Source organism: Suncus etruscus, chromosome 6, assembly GCF_024139225.1.
Source record: "Suncus etruscus isolate mSunEtr1 chromosome 6, mSunEtr1.pri.cur, whole genome shotgun sequence".
NCBI lineage: Eukaryota > Metazoa > Chordata > Mammalia > Eulipotyphla > Soricidae > Suncus > Suncus etruscus.
Window position 1 is genome coordinate 31,816,772 of NC_064853.1, and position 17,390 is coordinate 31,834,161.

General features: G+C 45.2%; 1 protein-coding gene across 2 annotated transcripts in view; it reads left to right on the forward strand.

Annotated features, from left to right (window-relative positions):
• Window positions 1–14,954, forward strand: part of PIK3R3 (phosphoinositide-3-kinase regulatory subunit 3) — a 152,074-nt gene extending 137,120 nt beyond the window's left edge. For both annotated transcript variants that reach the window (XM_049774782.1, XM_049774783.1), the window contains 4 exons: window positions 4,510–4,686; window positions 7,405–7,479; window positions 10,139–10,309; window positions 11,324–14,954. In XM_049774782.1, coding sequence (XP_049630739.1) covers window positions 4,510–4,686; window positions 7,405–7,479; window positions 10,139–10,309; window positions 11,324–11,522 — 622 coding nt within the window. In that variant the 3' untranslated portion in view covers window positions 11,523–14,954. The remainder of the gene's footprint in view (window positions 1–4,509; window positions 4,687–7,404; window positions 7,480–10,138; window positions 10,310–11,323) is intronic.
• Window positions 14,955–17,390: the final 2,436 nt, after the last annotated feature.

The following is a 17,390-nucleotide window of genomic DNA, read 5'->3' on the forward strand; positions in this document are numbered from 1 at the left end:
AGATTATAAAGAGACCAAACAGTATGAAAAGTCTTGGATCTGACAATTAAAAGAAATATTGTACACTTAGAACATTTAATGAAGTACTAGAAAACTGAAGTGGTTCAATAAAACAGTAAAACATTATAAGGAAAAATAATCATGGGATCATGCAGTGCTCAGGTTTAATCTCTGGTATTTGCATGGTTCCCAAGCATTGCTGGGAGTGATCTCTGAGCATTGCTGGATGTGGTCTGAAAAGATGAAAGGAGCGGTGGCACAGCAGGTGGACATTTTGCCTTGCAAATGGGTTTAATCCCTAGCATCTCATATGGTCCTCTGAGCCTGTCAGCATTAATTTCTGCACACAGAGCCAGGATGTAAGCACTTAGCACCACTGGGTGTGACCCCAACTCTAACCCCACCCCAGAAAAAAGAAAGTGAATCATATACAAAATTATTTGCATTTCATAGGAAAAGCAAAATTATTTCTCATTAGCACTAGCACTAAAGAGTTATTGAATTTATGTGTACTTAAGTATAATAAAATGATGTGAAGAGGGGCCGGAGAGATAGCATGGAGGTAAGGCATCTGCCTTGCATGCAGAAGGATGGTGGTTCGAATCCCAGCATCCCATATGGTCCCCTGAGCCTGACAGGAGTGATTTCTGAGCATAGAGCTAGAAGTAACCCCTGAGCACTGCTGGTATGACCCAAAAACCAGAAAAAAAAAAAAAGTGATGTGAAGAAATGTCACTTGATGCTAAAACTATGGATTTAAATTTGAATTCCATATTGACCATTGACCATATGACCTTGGCTTGACTTTCTGAGTTCATTTTCTCCTGATTATTTGTAATTAATATCTTGTTGATATATACATTCTTTTTTGTGGTTTTTGGGTCACACCCAGCAGTGCTCAGGAGTTATTCCTGGCTCCAGGCTCAGAAATTGCTCCTGGCAGGCACGGGGGACCATATGGGGCGCCAGGATTCAAACCGATGACCTCCTGCATGAAAGGCAAATGCCTTACCTCCATGCTATCTCTCCGGCCCGATATATACATATATATATCAATGTATATATGCTCTATTCAGGGGTCCTCAAACTTTTTAAACAGGGGGCCAGTTCACTGTCCCTCAGACCATTGGATGGTCTGACTATAGTAAAAAAACTTATGAACGAATTCTTATGCACACTGCATATGTCTTATTTTGCAATGAAGAAACAAAACAGATACAAATACAATATGTGGGGGCCAGGCGGTGGCGCTAGAGGTAAGGTGCCTGCCTTGCCTGCGCTAGCCTTGGATGGACTGGGTTTGATCCCCCTGTATCCCATATGGTCCCCCTCGCCAGGAGCGACTTCTGAGTGCATAGCCAGGAGTAACCCCTGAGTGTCACCAGGTGTGACCCAAAAACAAAAACAAAAAAAAACCAAATACAATATGTGGCCCGCGGGGGCCATAGTTTGAGGACCACTGTTATATACACATTTCAAATACAAATCATTATTACTAGTGAATAAATAGAAACGGGAGGTGGGCCCAGAGAGATAGCACAGCGGCGTTTGCCTTGCAAGCAGCCGATCCAGGACCAAAGGTGGTTGGTTCGAATCCTGGTGTCCCATATGGTCCCCCGTGCCTGCCAGGAGCTATTTCTAAGCAGACAGCTAGGAGTAACCCCTGAGCACCGCCGGGTGTGGGTCTCCCCCCCCCCCAAAAAAAAAGAAACGGGAGGTAAAAAATACTTTCACTTTTTGTTTTGCAATGCTGGGAATTGAACCCAGCACCTCACACATGCAAAGCAAGTTCTCTGCTACTGAGCCACAGCCTAGCATTAAAAAATAATTTGTGGGGCCGGAGAGATAGCACAGCGGTAAGGCATTTGCCTTGCATGCAGAAGGACGGTGGTTCGAATCCTGGCAGCCTGCTTTGGGGCGATTTCTGAGTATAGAGTCAGGAGTGCCCCTGAGTGCTGCTGGGTGTGTTCCAAAACAAACAAAATTTTATATGTGCACCTTGGATTTACCTTAGAGCTTTGTACTTATAAAATATGAGCTTACTGCTGAACTTTAACTCTTTTGGCCCCTGAAGTTCTTGACAATAACATAATTGTGTTTTATTGAGTGACAAATCAGTAAGTAATACAAACAAGTGTTGCCTCATGGGTTAAGAACACAGTGAAACTTTGGATGCTGGAAAGTCTTTCAGCCATCACGTACTGAAGGCTTACTAAGAGGTGCATTAGGCATTCTTGGAGCTTTTCCTTTTGAGTGGGGGACACTGAAGCAGTGTTCAAGATGGTTGGGGTTCCCACTCACAATTCTTTATCTTTTTTCTTTTTTTTTTCTTTTGGGTTTTGGGCCACACCTAGTGGTGCTCAGGGGTTACTCCTGGCTCTGTGCTCAGAAATTGCTCCTGGCAGGCTGGGGGACCATATGAGATGTTAGGAATCGAACCTGGGTCTGTCCCGGGTTGGCTGTGTGCAAGGCAAATGCCCTACACGGTGCTATCTCTCTGGCCCTATACTGGCAATTCTTTTTTGTTTGTTTTTTTTTTTTTTTTTTTTTTTTGTTTCTGGGTCACACCCGGCAACACTCAGGGTTAACTCCTGGCTCTGCACTCAGAAGTTGTTCCTGGTATGCTTGGGGGACCTATGGGATGCCGGGATTTGAACCAGGTTCTGCCCTGTGTTGCCCACATGCAAGGCAAATGCCTTACCGCTGTGCTATCACTCTGGCCTTTGCACTGGCAATTCTTTTATTTGTTTTGTTTTGTTTTTGTTGTTTTTTTTTTGTTTGTATTTTGTTTTGTTTTTGTTTTTTTTTTTTTTTGGTTTTTGAGCCACACCCGTTTGACGCTCAGGGGTTACTCCTGGCTATGCGCTCAGAAATCGCTCCTGGCTTGGGGGGACCATATGGGACGCCGTGGTATTGAACCGCGGTCCGTCCTACTCTAGCACTTGCGAGGCAGACACCTTACCTCTAGCGCCACCTTCCCGGCCCCGCACTGGCAATTCTTAACTAACTCAACCAGCAGTTCATTGCAGGGTCTGAGGGTTCCATTGATGCTCGGGTCCCTGTCTCGCCATCCCAGCACCATATCCAGTGATGCTCAAGGGACTATGTGGTGCTGGAAATTGAAGTACTAATCACAGTACTATCACCTGATTCCTGTTCTAGGTTTTTTTTTAAAAAAAAAAAAAAAACTTATTATTTCACAATAATACAATAATGTACCATTATAGGCACTTACTTTAACAGAAGAGGAAATGAAGACACAGGGAGGCTAAATAACTTACCCATTATCACATAGGAAGTACTAGGAGGGCCCGGAGAGATAGCACAGTGTTGTTTGCCTTGCAAGCAGCCGATCCAGGACCAAAGGTGGTTGGTTCGAATCCCGGTGTCCCAGATGGTCCCCCGTGCCTGCCAGGAGCTATTTCTGAGCAGACAGCCAGGAGTAACCCCTGAGCACCGCTGGGTGTGACCCAAAAACCACAAAAAAAAAAAGAAAAAAAAGAAAAAAAAGAAAAAAAAAAAGAAAGTACCAGGAGAGTCAAACTTAGTCAGGCTATTTGCAAAGCCAAATCTCCTGTCTTGCGTTACTTTTTAAATATTATTATTTTTTGTTTTTGTTTTTATTGTTTGGGCCACACCTGGTGATGCTCAGGGGTTATTTCTGGCTCTGCGTTCAGAAATCGCTCCTGACTTGGGACTTGGGGGACCGAACTGCGATCCATCCTAGGCTAGTGCAGGCAAGGCAGACGCCTTACCCCTGTGCCAACGCTCCGGCCCCCTCTTAAATATTATTTATATGGTTTTACTTGAATACTCTTAACTGGATCAGGGCCCAAAAGGGATCATCATAGTTCTCTTGTATCCTTTGTCTTTTGGGAACTGACGCGATGGTACAGCAGATAAGACACTTGCCTTGCATACACCCAGCCCAGGTTCAGTCTCCAGCATCACTTATGGTTGACTGAACATTACTAGGAGTAAGTAATTCCTGAGTGCATAGCCAGGAATAACTGCTGAGCAACGCTGGTATATAACCCCAAACTCAAAACCAAACAAAAATAATCTCTTTTGGCTCAATTTTTCTTTGTTTCATTTTTAGATAGGCTTTCCTGAAAAGTGGCACAATATAGCCTCTAGAAAAACTCAGTTTATTTGTTCACAGTTTAAGGATTCCAGTGGAAAACGAAACTAATCATTCCAGTAAAAGCCATAGAATTAACTCTGAGCTTTTTTGGGTGTGATTCTAGTGTGAACTGGTCACTGTACCTGACACCAGTGATGGGATGGAGTCAAGTGCTTGGCAAGTAATTCCCCACCCATGAATAGGATGGAGACCCACCCCGTAACTCTAGGAAACACTGGGTGCTATTACCAGCAGAGTAGGAACAGACATGGGCCAGCCAAACCTAAGAGATTTCCACCACACTGACATACTTGGGCTACTTGTGTTCCCTCTGTAGAATACTGCTTATTTCTGATTTAGTTTTAATATGTCACATATTTTCACAGAATAATGATGAATTATGACAAATTGAAGTCACGTCTGGGTGAGATTCATGATAGCAAAGTGCGTTTAGAGCAGGATTTGAAGAAACAAGCTCTGGACAACCGAGAAACAGATAAAAAAATGAATAGTATCAAACCTGACCTGATCCAGCTGCGCAAGATCCGAGATCAGCACCTTGTGTAAGTAGCCGTGCCTACCTGGGAGAGAGCTGCTGGCACCTGCTTAGTTAGGGTCCTGGGGATGTGACAGTTGGAGGAGAGATTTGCAGTTGAGCACTGGTCAGTGAGAATGGGAGGATTATGAAAGCAGGTCTCTTAGTAATTAGGAGGAGGAGAGTACCAGATTTTGTTTTTAGTCTGTTCCATTGTTTATAGACTCTATTCCATAGAAATTCTGTAGATATTTCAGAGGGTGGATTGTGGCATGAATGAATTGAGATAGCTTTAAAAGTACAGATTAATGGGCCGGGCGGTAGCGCTAGAGGTAAGGTGCCTGCATTGCCTGCGCTAGCCTAGGACGGACCGCGGTTCGATCCCCCGGTGTCCCATATGGTCCCCCAAGCCAGGAGCGACTTCTGAGCACATAGCCAGGAGTAACCCCTGAGCTTCACCGGGTGTGGCCCAAAAACCAAAAAAAAAAAAAAAAAAAAGTACAGATTAGTGGGGCCGGAGAGATAGTGCAGGGTTTATGCTCTTACACCTGCCAGCCTAGTCTATCCTTGGTGCCACATTTGGGCCGAGTGTTCTTGGGTGTGTTCACCCTCCAAAACTAGGGGATGGAGATAATTTAAGGCATTTGTCTTAGCACACAGCCACCAAGATTTCATCCCCAACCAGGAATTTATCCCCAGCACCAAAGTTTACCATAAAAAAAAATCAAAACCAGATCAATAGATTATTACCCTTAGGGGCATAGGGAAGGACACAATGTGGGAAATTTTAAATGAGTATTTAGAACAGTCAGGTTTTTTTTTTTTTGGGGGGGGGCCCACACCCAGTGACGCTCAAGGGTTATCCTGGCTATGTGCTAAGAAATCGGTCCTGGCTTGGGGGACCATATGGGATGCTGGGGGATCGAACTGCGTTCTGTTCTAGGTTAGTGCATGCAAGGCAAACACCCTGCTGCTTGAGCCACCGCTCTGGCCCCAAAATAGTGAAGGGGTGAAGGGGAGGATTGCCTTGGATGGGATGATTTGGATAATACTTTCTAAAAGACAGTGATGGCTGTGGGGCTAGAGCGACAGTACAGTGGGTAGGGCGTTTGCCTTGCAAGTGGCCAACCCAAGTTCCATCTTTGCTATTCCTTATGATCCTCTGAGCCCGCCAGGAGTGTTTCTGAGGACATATCCAGAAGTGACCCCTGAGCGCTGGTGGGAGTGACCCAAAAACAAAAACAAAAAAGAAAAAAACATGTTAGCTATTTGAAACCTCATTGGAGTGTTGGTGTATTTTTGGAGTTGCAAAGATAAGCCAAGTAGTAAAGCACATAGTGTGTGCAAAGCTCTGAAATGGATTTTCTCTTACATGTGCTCCCTCCAAACACAATTGGGTATTCCAGTACAAATATCTAGAGCACTTATAGTCTAGAGTTCTGCCAGGAGCCAGGGCTCTGGCTCCTTCGCATGGGGGTGGGGCGATATGACCCCTCTAAAAATACCAGAATACTTGGCACTATGATTTACAATAATGCAAGGTTTTAAGAATTCAGTTATCACTTCACACCCAGCATCAGTGTCAGTGGTGATATATTTTAAGATACTACGAATTACCTGGTGATGAAGTGAATTCCTGCTAGTTATTATTGAGATTGCTACTATAGTTTCTTGTGGCTTGCTTTAGGTATAAAGTAAATTTTGAAATTCTTGTTTTAGAATCTTGGCTTGGGCTGGAAAGATACCACAATGGGTAAGGCACTTAACTTGCCTTGCATATTGCCAACCTGGGTTCATTCCCAGCATTCCATTTTGGTCCACAGAGCACCTTCAAGAGTAATTCCTGAATGTAGAGCCAGGAATAATCCCTGCACATCCCTGGTGTGGTCACAAAACAAAAGAAAGGGAGGGAGGGAGGGAGAGAAGGAGGGGAAGGAAGGGAGGAAGAAAAGGAAAGGAAAGAGGGAGGGAGGGAGGGAGGAAAGAAGGAAGGGAGGGAGGAAGGAAGGAAAGAAGGAAAGAAGGAAGGAAGGAAGGAAGGAAGGAAGGAAGGAAGGAAGGAAGGAAGGAAGGAAGGAAGGAAGGAAGGAAGGAAGGAAAGAAGGAAAGAAGGAAAGAAGGAAAGAAGGAAGGAAGGAAGGAAGGAAGGAAAAGGGAGGAGGAAGGAAGGAAAATGGATGGGTCTGAAACAGTGCAGTGAGCTCCATAGATTGGTTCCTTTAGCTTGGTGGAGCACTTAATGATTGTGGAAACACGTTGCATTGTATGGAAATACATGTATGTGCTTGAGGAGTCTAATGTAGAAAAGGAAATGTGGAAAGGAAGAGGTGTGCTTAATTTAAGTTGTTGCTTGAGCTTGGATTATAAAATTTGTCAGCAGGTGGTGGGGGGAGGCATGTGGGGATATGGAGATGGGATCAGAGGTAACACCAGACAGTGGTAGAGGGTCATGGGAACTTTGGTGGGGGTGGTGAGCATCCGTCCTATAGACTTAAACATTGTTGGAACTATAAAAATACCAGTTTTTTTTTTGTTTGTTTGTTTGTTTTTTTTTTTTTTTTTTCAGGAAATTCTCTGTGCTTCTTACCTTTTTTGCAGATAGTTTAAGGAAAAGTAATCTAGAGACTAATTTAGAGAAGCATCTGTGGCCACTCCTATAGTTAAACTGGGGAAGTTTGTCTGGCTTGAACATACCTACTTTGTCCAAGCAGGATTTTATAATGATACAGGTGTCTTTCTTTGGCAGATGGCTCAGTCATAAAGGAGTGAGGCAGAAGCGCCTAAATGCCTGGTTGGGAATCAAGAATGAAGATGTTGATGAGTAAGTTTGCTCTGTATCTGTCAAAGGGTTTTGACAGTATATAAATATAAATATATCTTAGTATAAAATAGTGATTTTAGGGGCCGGAGAGATAGCACAGTGGTAGGGCATTTGCCTTGCACACAGTCAACCCAGAACTGATAGTGGTTCGATCCCCAGCATCTCATATGGTCCCCTGAGCCTGCTAAGGGTAATTTTTGAACACAGAGCCAGGAGTAATCCCTGAGTGTCACTGGGTGTGACCCCCTCAAAAAAAATAAGTGATTTTTATACATTTATGTTGGGTTTTATTACCACTTGTGACATTGAATCAAGAAATTTCTTTTTATTTTTTTATTTCGATGTTTTTTTTTTTTTTTTTTTTTTGGTTTTTCGGGCCACACCCGTTAGATGCTCAGGGGTTACTCCTGGCTACGCGCTCAGAAATTGCCCCTGGCTTGGGGGGACTATATGGGACGCCAGGGGATCGAACCGTGGTCCTTTCCTTGGCTAGCGCTTGTAAGGCATACACCTTACCTCTAGCGCCACCTCGCCGGCCCCTTTTTTTTTTTTTTTTTTTTTTTTTTGGTTTTTGGGCCACACCCGGTAACGCTCAGGGGTTACTCCTGGCTATGCGCTCAGAAGTCGCTCCTGGCTTGGGGGACCATATGGGACGCCGGGGGATCGAACCGCGGTCCGTCTCCTAGGCTAGCGCAGGTAAGGCAGGCACCTTACCTCCAGCGCCACCGCCCGGCCCCCTCGCCGGCCCCTTTTATTTCGATTTTTGGGTCACACTTGGCAGCGCTCAGGGGTTACTCCTGGCAGGCTCAGGGGACCATATGGGATGCTGGGATTCGAACCACCGACCTTCTGCATGCAAGGCAAACACCTTACCTCCATGCTACCTCTCCGTCCCCAAATCAAGAAATTTCTTTTTTTTTTTTTGTTTTTTGTTTTTGGGCCATTCCCAGTGGTGCTCAAGGGTTACTCCTGGCTGTCTGCTCAGAAATAGCTGCTGGCAGGCACGGGGGACCATATGGGACACCGGGATTCGAACCAACCATCTTTGGTCCTGGATCAAAGATGCAAGGCGCTGTGCTATCTCTCCGGGCCCACAAGAAATTTCTTGAGTGGCCTAAAGAATAACAGTAGGCACATAAATTCAGAGGATTGTCCAAAGAATCTTGGATACATGGGCATTGTTGAAACATTCATGTTTCAGATTCTTGGGTGAGAATGGTGAATTGAATGAAAATTTGTGTTTTCTTCACTGTAGCAAGAATGAAGTTGGGGGCTAGAGAGATAGCACAGCAGGCCGGGCTCTGGCCTTGCATGCATTTGCACACAGCCCTTCATATCCTGTCCCATCTACCATATACGGTGCCCTGAGCCCTGCCAAGAGGGATCCTTGAGCATAGAGCCAAGACTAACTGCTGAGCCATGGTTGGATGTGATCCCAAAAACAAACCAAAAAAAAGTTGTTATCTGTCTATCTAACAAGAGCTGGGGAGACAGCATAGATCAGATCAGACCGCATGCTCTGCATGTGCAAATACCCAAGTTCAATCCTTGCCATCACATGAAACCCCCAGCACTATCGGGTATTATTCCTGATGGCTTCTGAGAACTACCAGGGTGGTCCTGGTGGCCCTGAGCACTGTAGCACTGACACAGGAGTGCAGCATCTGACCCAGGGACTCAGCTGAGAGTATTGCTAAAAGAAGTGTGGCAATGGTATTGGGTATTCTTTTTTTGGGAGAGGCCACACTCAGTAGGGCTCAGGATTTACTCCTGGCTCTGCATTCAGAAATCACCCTGGCAGGCTTGGGGGACCATGTGTAATGCCAAGTCGGCCACATGCAAGGCAAACTCCCTACCTGCTTTGTCATTACTCTGGCCCAGTAGTGGGTACTCTTAGGATCACCTGTCCCCAAACAAACAAACAAAATACAGGAAAAAGACCTACTGAGTTACAGTTTCATTTAATGATTTTTTAAATTTTTGGATCACATCCAGTGGAACTCAGGGGTTGCTCCTGGCTCTGAGCTTAGAAATCGCTCCTGGCAGGCTCAGGGGACCACATGGGATGCTGGAATTCAAACCACCTTTCGTTCGAATCAGCTGCATGCAATGCAAGGCAAACATCCTACTGCTGTGCTATCTCTCCAGCCCTTATTTAATGATTTTTTTTTGGCTAAAGATTTAGAAGATAGGATTTATTTATTTATTTATTTATTTATTTTGGTTTTTGGGACATACCTGGTGACGCTCAGGGGTTACTCCTGGCTATGTACTCAGAAATTGCTCCTGGCTTGGGGACCATATGGGTTGCCAGGGGATCAAACTGCGGTCCATCCTAGGCTAGCGCAGGCAAGGCAGACGCTTACCCTTTGCGCCACCACTCTGGCCCCTAGATTTAGAAGATAGTTTTAAGAGTGATAGCAGCACAGCAATAGGGCTTTTGCCTTGCATGTGGCCAACAACCATACAGGACTCCAGCATCCCATATGGTCCCCAGAGCCTGCCAGGAGTGACTTCTGAGCGCAAAGCCAGAAGTAACCCCTGAGCACCACCGGGTGTGACCCAAAAATGAAAGAAAAAAAAGGAAGATAGTTTTATTTATCAACTTGTTTTTGGATATAACCTAATTCCTAAAATAGTATCTTAACATTAATTTTAGGACATATTTTATTAATGAAGAAGATGAAAACTTGCCCCATTATGATGAGAAAACGTGGTTTGTAGAAGATATCAACCGAATACAAGCAGAAGACCTGCTTTATGGGAAACCTGATGGGTCATTCTTAATTCGTGAGAGTAGCAAGAAAGGATGTTATGCCTGTTCTGTGGTGTAAGTCTTCCTTGGGGGTCCGACTTTGTAAAATTTCTGTATTGATTTGGGGGCAATGGGAGTTGGGCCATACCCAGGGGTGCTCATGAGGCTATTCCTGGCATTGTGCTCCAGAGTGATCCCCTTGTGCTCAGATGTCATGTCACAGGTCAAATTTGGGTTGGCTTGCTTCCTGTACTGTCTCTATGGTCTCTGCTGCATTTATTATGATTATTAACTACTTGTAAAAGTTCATATTTTTAGACTGTTGAGGCAAAATGAAAACGATTAGCAGGAAGTCAAATCATGTAATAATTTCAGTTTTGGTTTTTCTTTCTTTTTTTTTGGTTTTTGGGTCACACCCGGCAGCTCTCAGGTTACTCCTGGCTCCAGGCTCAGAAATCGCTCCTGGCAGGCTCTAGGGACCATATGGGATTTGAACCATCATCCTTCTGCATGCAAGGCAAACGCCCACCTCCATGCTATCTTTCCGGTCCCCCATTATGGACTCTTAGTCAGCCTTAGAAGATCTATTTAGTTGTACTGTCACATAGGACATAGAAATTTGTATACGTGAAAGAGGGCAGACACAGAAGGCTCTGTTAGCCTAGACTTCCATTTATGTGAACTCCCCATAATAGGTGATTCCGTGACAGCAAACAGGCCAGTTTGGGAGGAGGAAGAGTGATTATTCCTGGGTTTATAGTTTCTCTTGAGGTGATGAAATATTCTAGAATTAGGTAGCTATGATTCTTGTAATATCTCCTGAGTACTCTTAAGAACCATTGGTTTACATTAAGAACATTAGAGCTTCTGCCCCATTCAGGTGTTGTGCAGCTCAAGGCTGAGGGATTCAGTGCGATCATCCAGGGGAAGGGTGTCTGTCTGTAGAGGGGAGAGCCGCAAGTCTGACAAAAACACTTGTGTTGCTACTGCCTAACAATTTGTTCTGCCACCTGGGCATTATTTCCTGGTCTCCTTTGACAATGTCACTCACCTTCATCTCCCTGCTGTTTGTTGGTTGTGTCTCCACAGCGCGGATGGGGAGGTGAAGCACTGTGTGATCTACAGCACAGCGCGGGGCTACGGCTTTGCAGAGCCCTACAACCTGTATGGCTCCCTGAAGGAGCTGGTGCTCCACTACCAGCAGACGTCCCTCGTCCAGCACAACGATTCCCTCAACGTCCGGCTGGCCTACCCGGTCCACGCACAGACACCCTCACTCTGCAGATAAAGGTGCAGAGAGAGAGAGAGAGGTGGCTCTCTCGCAGTTTTTCTACGGTTTTTACTAGACAATGAGGGCATTCTTTCTACGTAGACTGCTTGTTTTGCACAAGAAGTGATTCTGTGAATGTGAAGTGGAGTGGCCGAGCTGCAGCCGACTGGGACGGGGCAGAGGGGCCTGGGTTCTCTGGACTGAGCCCAGCCACTGCATTGACCGACGACGCTGGAAGCAGATGTTTTTTGGAAAGTGTTTCATTGGGATTTTCTTTCATTTAAGCAGGCATCCTCGACAGAACACAGGAGGCTCCGGGGTGGGGTGGGGGGGTATCCTGAAGCCTCTGAGTCTTCAACTCTGAAATGGGCAGAGGTATGGCTTTGTGGGGAGTTCTCTCCTGAAAGTCTTCTTAACTTACTCCCCGAAAGAGGGATGTTTCAGTTTTGTGGTAGAATGGCTTTTGGTGAAAGAGACAACCAAAGGAAAAGGGGAGGCTGGGGACTTCACAGAAAGCAGCTTGGTCTGGAGTCCCAGGCCTTCAGCAGGAGGGTCTTTCTTCCTCAGCCAACAAGTTTAGGTGCCGGCACATCAGTAGTTCCTCCCTCTAAAAGCATTATGTCTGGAAACCAAATTGACCCTAGAAAAACATGGTTGTCGGACTACAGTCTGGAGAGGCGGCACATATCTGAATGCACACTCTGTACCAAAACTTGAACATGAAAGGAAAACTAGAATTTGTTAGTTTTTAGCAAACACTAAAATTGGTCAGTGTAACTCCTGCCCTGCCCTTGTTTCTCAGAGATGAGGAATAGCGTTTTGTTTTGTTTTGTTTTTGTGTGTGGGCATGGTGAGCTTTGAATCATAAAATGAAGTTGGTGCTTGTGTGGTGTTTCCTTAGCTTAAAGAATGATCTGTTTGAAACCTTTGTAATTTGTTTGTATGAGTAAAGAAAAGGTGCAATCCAGTGCTTTTAGATGGCTTGATATACCAAATAATGATATAGAGCAACATTACATGTGCTTCCCCAAGTTGAAATGCCTGCAGAAGCAGTAAAGAGTTTCATTTCCCTTCATCTCCCTGTTGTCTGCTGGCTAGGCCAAGGGAGCCATAGGTGGTGAAGGTTGGAGCAAGCAGGGAGCCAGTGGGGCCGGGAACTGCAGTGAGCATAGATACAGGCCCTCTGGTGTTCAGGGCTGGGGTGAATCCCAAACCCTTGTGCTTCCATAAGTGGTTTCTGAAGCTTTTGGAGAAGAAAGAGTGGCTTGGAGTTTAGACTGTCAGGAATAGCCATCTGGAAGCTTTTATCTTGGCCTTTTTTTTTTTTTTTTCTTGGTAATCCTGCCATTAAGATGATGTGCACAAACTGTCCTCATGGTTCAGTGGCTCCGACTTGAGTCTAGGAATCTCCTGCCTTGTGAGGTATAAGCCTTCCAGCTGAGTGAGGTTGGGCAAAGGAGATTAGAGGCAGCATCTCCTGCCTCCATGATGCCCAGCCCCCATCACTCAACACTCACTTGACAAATAGAGTCCAGCTGCCTCAGAGCCAATCCTGGAACCATAACAGGCCCAGAGTGAGTCAGCTTTTGAGCCTAGTGCTGTGTAGCAGCATCCTGGCTGGGCTAGCAAAGTCTACATGTGGGTCTTGGTGTAAGGTTTACAGCCAGGAAAGCTCTAGCTTTGTGGATGAAAGAAACAGAGTCTGCTTTCCTGAGCACTTGTCTAAAGTGACAGGGTCTAGAATGGACCATGACATAGAAATAGACAAAGATAACTTTTTTTTTAAACAGTTACTAACAATGAGGATAGGGAGGGAAAGACATAACTTTGGCTTTTCCTTCACTAGTTACAGGATTGGGTGAAGGCACAAACGGTCCCCCTCCTAGTGTTCAGTTCTGATTTAATCCAGCCAACCATCAGGCCTTTCCCCAAATTGCCAGATTGAAAATTTTGATGGGAGTTGAACTGGTGAACGAAGTAATGCCGGTTGGTTGCAGCTGGGCACAGCTGGAAGGCCCCGCACCTGGTGTGAGGCTGCTTTCAAGTTGTTGGATGATCGAGATAGGGTGCAAAGGAATCTCTCCTCAGGTACTAAAGTCAAGCAGGCTTTAAAACTAATTTTCCTTGTAAAACAAACCACTGGAACCATATATTGCTCATGACACCGTTGAACCCTGTGCAGAGTAGATGGTGAGGGCAGCGTAAGAGCTCGTGCTCGGGCTCCCTGTGCCCCGCACTGGCTGGCTTGTGGAGAAGGGCAGATCTGCTTTAGTCCTACATTCCTTCCTGTTTTGTTTTTATCCTGTATTTTATTCTTGAATTTTTGCTTTGTGAGTACTAGACACAGGAATCATTTGAGAGGTTGGAAAGGATCTTTTGAGTAGCTGCCACCTGATCTGCTTGATCTTTACATGTTGGAACAGTCTGTCAAACACTTAGCAGCTCTTTCATTCATTCTGTGCTCTTGGTCTCCTCCTCCTATGGCTTGCTCAGATCTGCCCTATGCTCGGGTCAGCATCTCACCACAGCGTCACTGAGGCAGAGACAGACCGAGACCAGAGAGGCTTATTTGTTCTCCTGGTAGAGACTCTGGCACCTACTATGGAAACAGCTTGGTGGTTGGTTGAATGTAGTTCCTAGGCCCATCTTTTGAGGTGGAATTTTTTTTTTAATTGCAAAGTAATGTGTCTCCTCCTGGCCATAGATACTCTTGGCTGTGGCAGGATCTGTGTAAGCTAGCTATGTCCTCACTACTGATCTGGGCAAGGCTGAGGACTCCTAATACCTCTCTCCCATCTTCAAGCCTTGATGGGACCTCCCACTTATCTGGATCCCCTGTGCTCAGAAGCTGAGTGTCAGTGTGTGTCTTCCATGGGTCTCCTTGCTGCAAGAAAAGAACCCAACCTTTCTTGGGTCAAGAACTGCATCTGGTGATTCCTGCTTTTCAAAATCACCTGTTGCCAGTTATGATTCCAGGTGGGCCTCCTTAGGGCTTCCAGGGCCTCACAGCAGAAGGTCCAGCTGGAGTCTCATCGGGCCCTCTGCCACTGGCTGCTCAGCCTTGCTTTCTCTCCAGCCACTTGTGATAAACAACCTTGTTTCCTTATCAATTCCAGCATGTGACTTTGGTGCCCTGTTGTTACTTGTGAAAAATCTATTCTGTTGTCTTTGATGTAGTCAAAAAAAATTCATGTAGTTTACGTAAAAAATATTTGACTCACAAGGAAGCCAACTCTGTGTCTTGTATTGGGACAGTTCATAATGTAGTTCCTAGACCACTTTTGCAAATTGTTCTTGTCACCAGGTGTGTTCAGACATTGCTGTGCAGTTGTGGGGAGGGGGGGAAGGTTGAGGGAATCTACTTTTCTGGTCTTTTTGTTTTTTACCTTCCCCAAGAGGGGACAGTTTGGCCAACTTGCTCCAGTAATGCAATAAAAACATTGCAATAAAGCACTATTTGTTTTGATCTTAATGCTTTGTGGGGGTGGGAGAAGATGGGGAAAGATCCTCAGACTGTTGAAAAACCCTGAAATTACCCAAACACCACTAGCTCACTCCGGGAGCAGAACTTGGTTCCCAAGAAGAGGAAAAAGTCTGTCCTAGAAGGCATGATGCCAGAATTCTGTCAACCCAACATGTGTGGGACACTGGGACTTAGAAACTGACCTGGAGGGAGAAACATTTCTTCCTCACTTCATTCTTAGTAGAAATTCTCACTAATCTCATCACATTTGCCCAGAAATAAGTATTTCCAGATTCTGTTCTGGAGGCAGGAGAAAGGGTTAGTCTGACTGACCCCAACTTCTCACTCTCCTGCCATATTGGGAACATAATCACCAAACATGTGAGACAAGCACAGGATAGTATAAGCGCTCATCCATGTCTCGGGCCCACCTAAATGGAGACTTACAGATCGGACTGAGTAGGGGACAGCCTGTTCAAAATGACCTTGTTGTGGTCCTCCTCACATCTTAGCTGCCTATAGCAACCCCAAGACCTTTCCAATGAACTGATTTAAGAATCTATTTCTGGGCTGGAGAGAGAGCACGGAGGTAAAGTGTTTACTTGCATGCAGAAGGACGGTGGTTCCCCGTGTCTGCCAGGGGCGATTTCTGAGTGTAGAGCCAGGAGTAATCCCTGAGTGCTGCCGGGTGTGACCCAACCCCCTCCCCCAAAAAAAGAATCTGTTTCTATCCCAATTCTCCTGCTTAAACTCTATTTGCTGGTTAGAGGTATCCAAAGAATGGAAATCGTTTGGTTTATAGAGAAAAATATACTTGGCTACAAATTTTTTCACCTCTATATTATCAAACCTAGAAACCTAATACCTACATAAGTCCTTGATTAAATTAAAAAAAAAATCTGCCTTTTCTCCAACCAAAAAACTATTGCATTCACATGTATTTTGGGATCAGTTTTCCCTCCAGGAAATCTCCCTAATCAATTATCAATTTATTCACTAATTGACATCCAATTCCAGTTGACATCCACTCTTCAATCCCTAGACAATACAACATACCTTTTCCTTATTTTTTCTTCTCTTCAAAATCAAATCTTGTTCTGAGTGGATGATGGACAACTTGTTTGATCTTTATTCCACCACATCTCAGGTTCTACCATCCCCCCCAAAAAAACTACTCTCTCCTTGATATCTTCAATAACCACTATTGTTGGGGTTGAGAGCTCTAAGGGCTGGAGTACATGCTTTGCCACCAGGAGGGAGGGCTGGGATCAAACCCCCACATGAAACCCCACACTACCAAGAATGACCCCTTAGTACTGAGCCAGGAATAGCTCCTGTACCCTGCCAGACAGGTTTACTAAAAGTAGTTTTGTTCATCATATAAAAGGGTAGTTAAGGGGCCGGGCGGTGGCGCTAAAGGTAAGGTGCCTGCCTTGCCTGCGCTAGCCTCGGACGGACCGCGGTTCGATTCCCCCGGTGTCCCATATGGTCCCCCAAGCCAGGAGCGACTTCTGAGCGCATAGCCAGGAGTAACCCCTGAGCATTACCGGGTGTGGCCCAAAAACCAAAAAAAAAAAAAAAAAAAAAAGGGTAGTTAAAAAAAAAAAAAAAGCCCAAACTATCATTGTTGACTATTTTCCATGAAAAATTCCCATCCTCTAGTTTTCCTAATTATTCTAATTCTGTACTTCAGATCTAGAGAACTCCTGTTGCCTTTTATTCTGGCTGTTTTGTCCTTTTGGGGGGGCCACAACTGGTGCTCAGGGGGACATTGTGATGCTGGGGACTGACCCAGAGTTCCTGCATCTCATGTGATCAGCCCGATTTGCTATTTTCCTGGATCCTCCCATAACAATTTTACCCACATCCATACGCTACAGGGAAGTATAGGGGTTGCATATTGATTGCAGTTGTTACTATCTAATCCTGGTTCCCTCTCATTTCATGCTTCAGTAAATGCAAATACATAATTCATCTGACTATGTGCAGAAATATAACTTATCGAGAACTTTTTCCTCTGCTATCACTCAGAAATCATTCTAACTTCATCGCTTCAAACTGGAACCTTCAAATTGAAAGTCCTCTCTCCATGGGGCCGGGCGGTGGCGCTGGAGGTAAGGTGCCTGCCTTAACCTGCGCTAGCCTAGGAGACGGACCGCGGTTCGATCCCCCGGCGTCCCATATGGTCCCCCAAGCCAGGAGCGACTTCTGAGCGCATAGCCAGGAGTAACCCCTGAGCGTCACCGGGTGTGGCCCAAAAACCAAAAAAAAAAAAAAAAAAAAAAAAAAAGAAAGTCCTCTCTCCTCTCCTTTGATACTCATGAGCAAGAGCAACCAGTGATCATTTCAAGATACAAATCTGAACCGTGAAAAATCATCCAATAATTTGCTATTGTAATTTTGTATGTTATAAAATTCTTAAA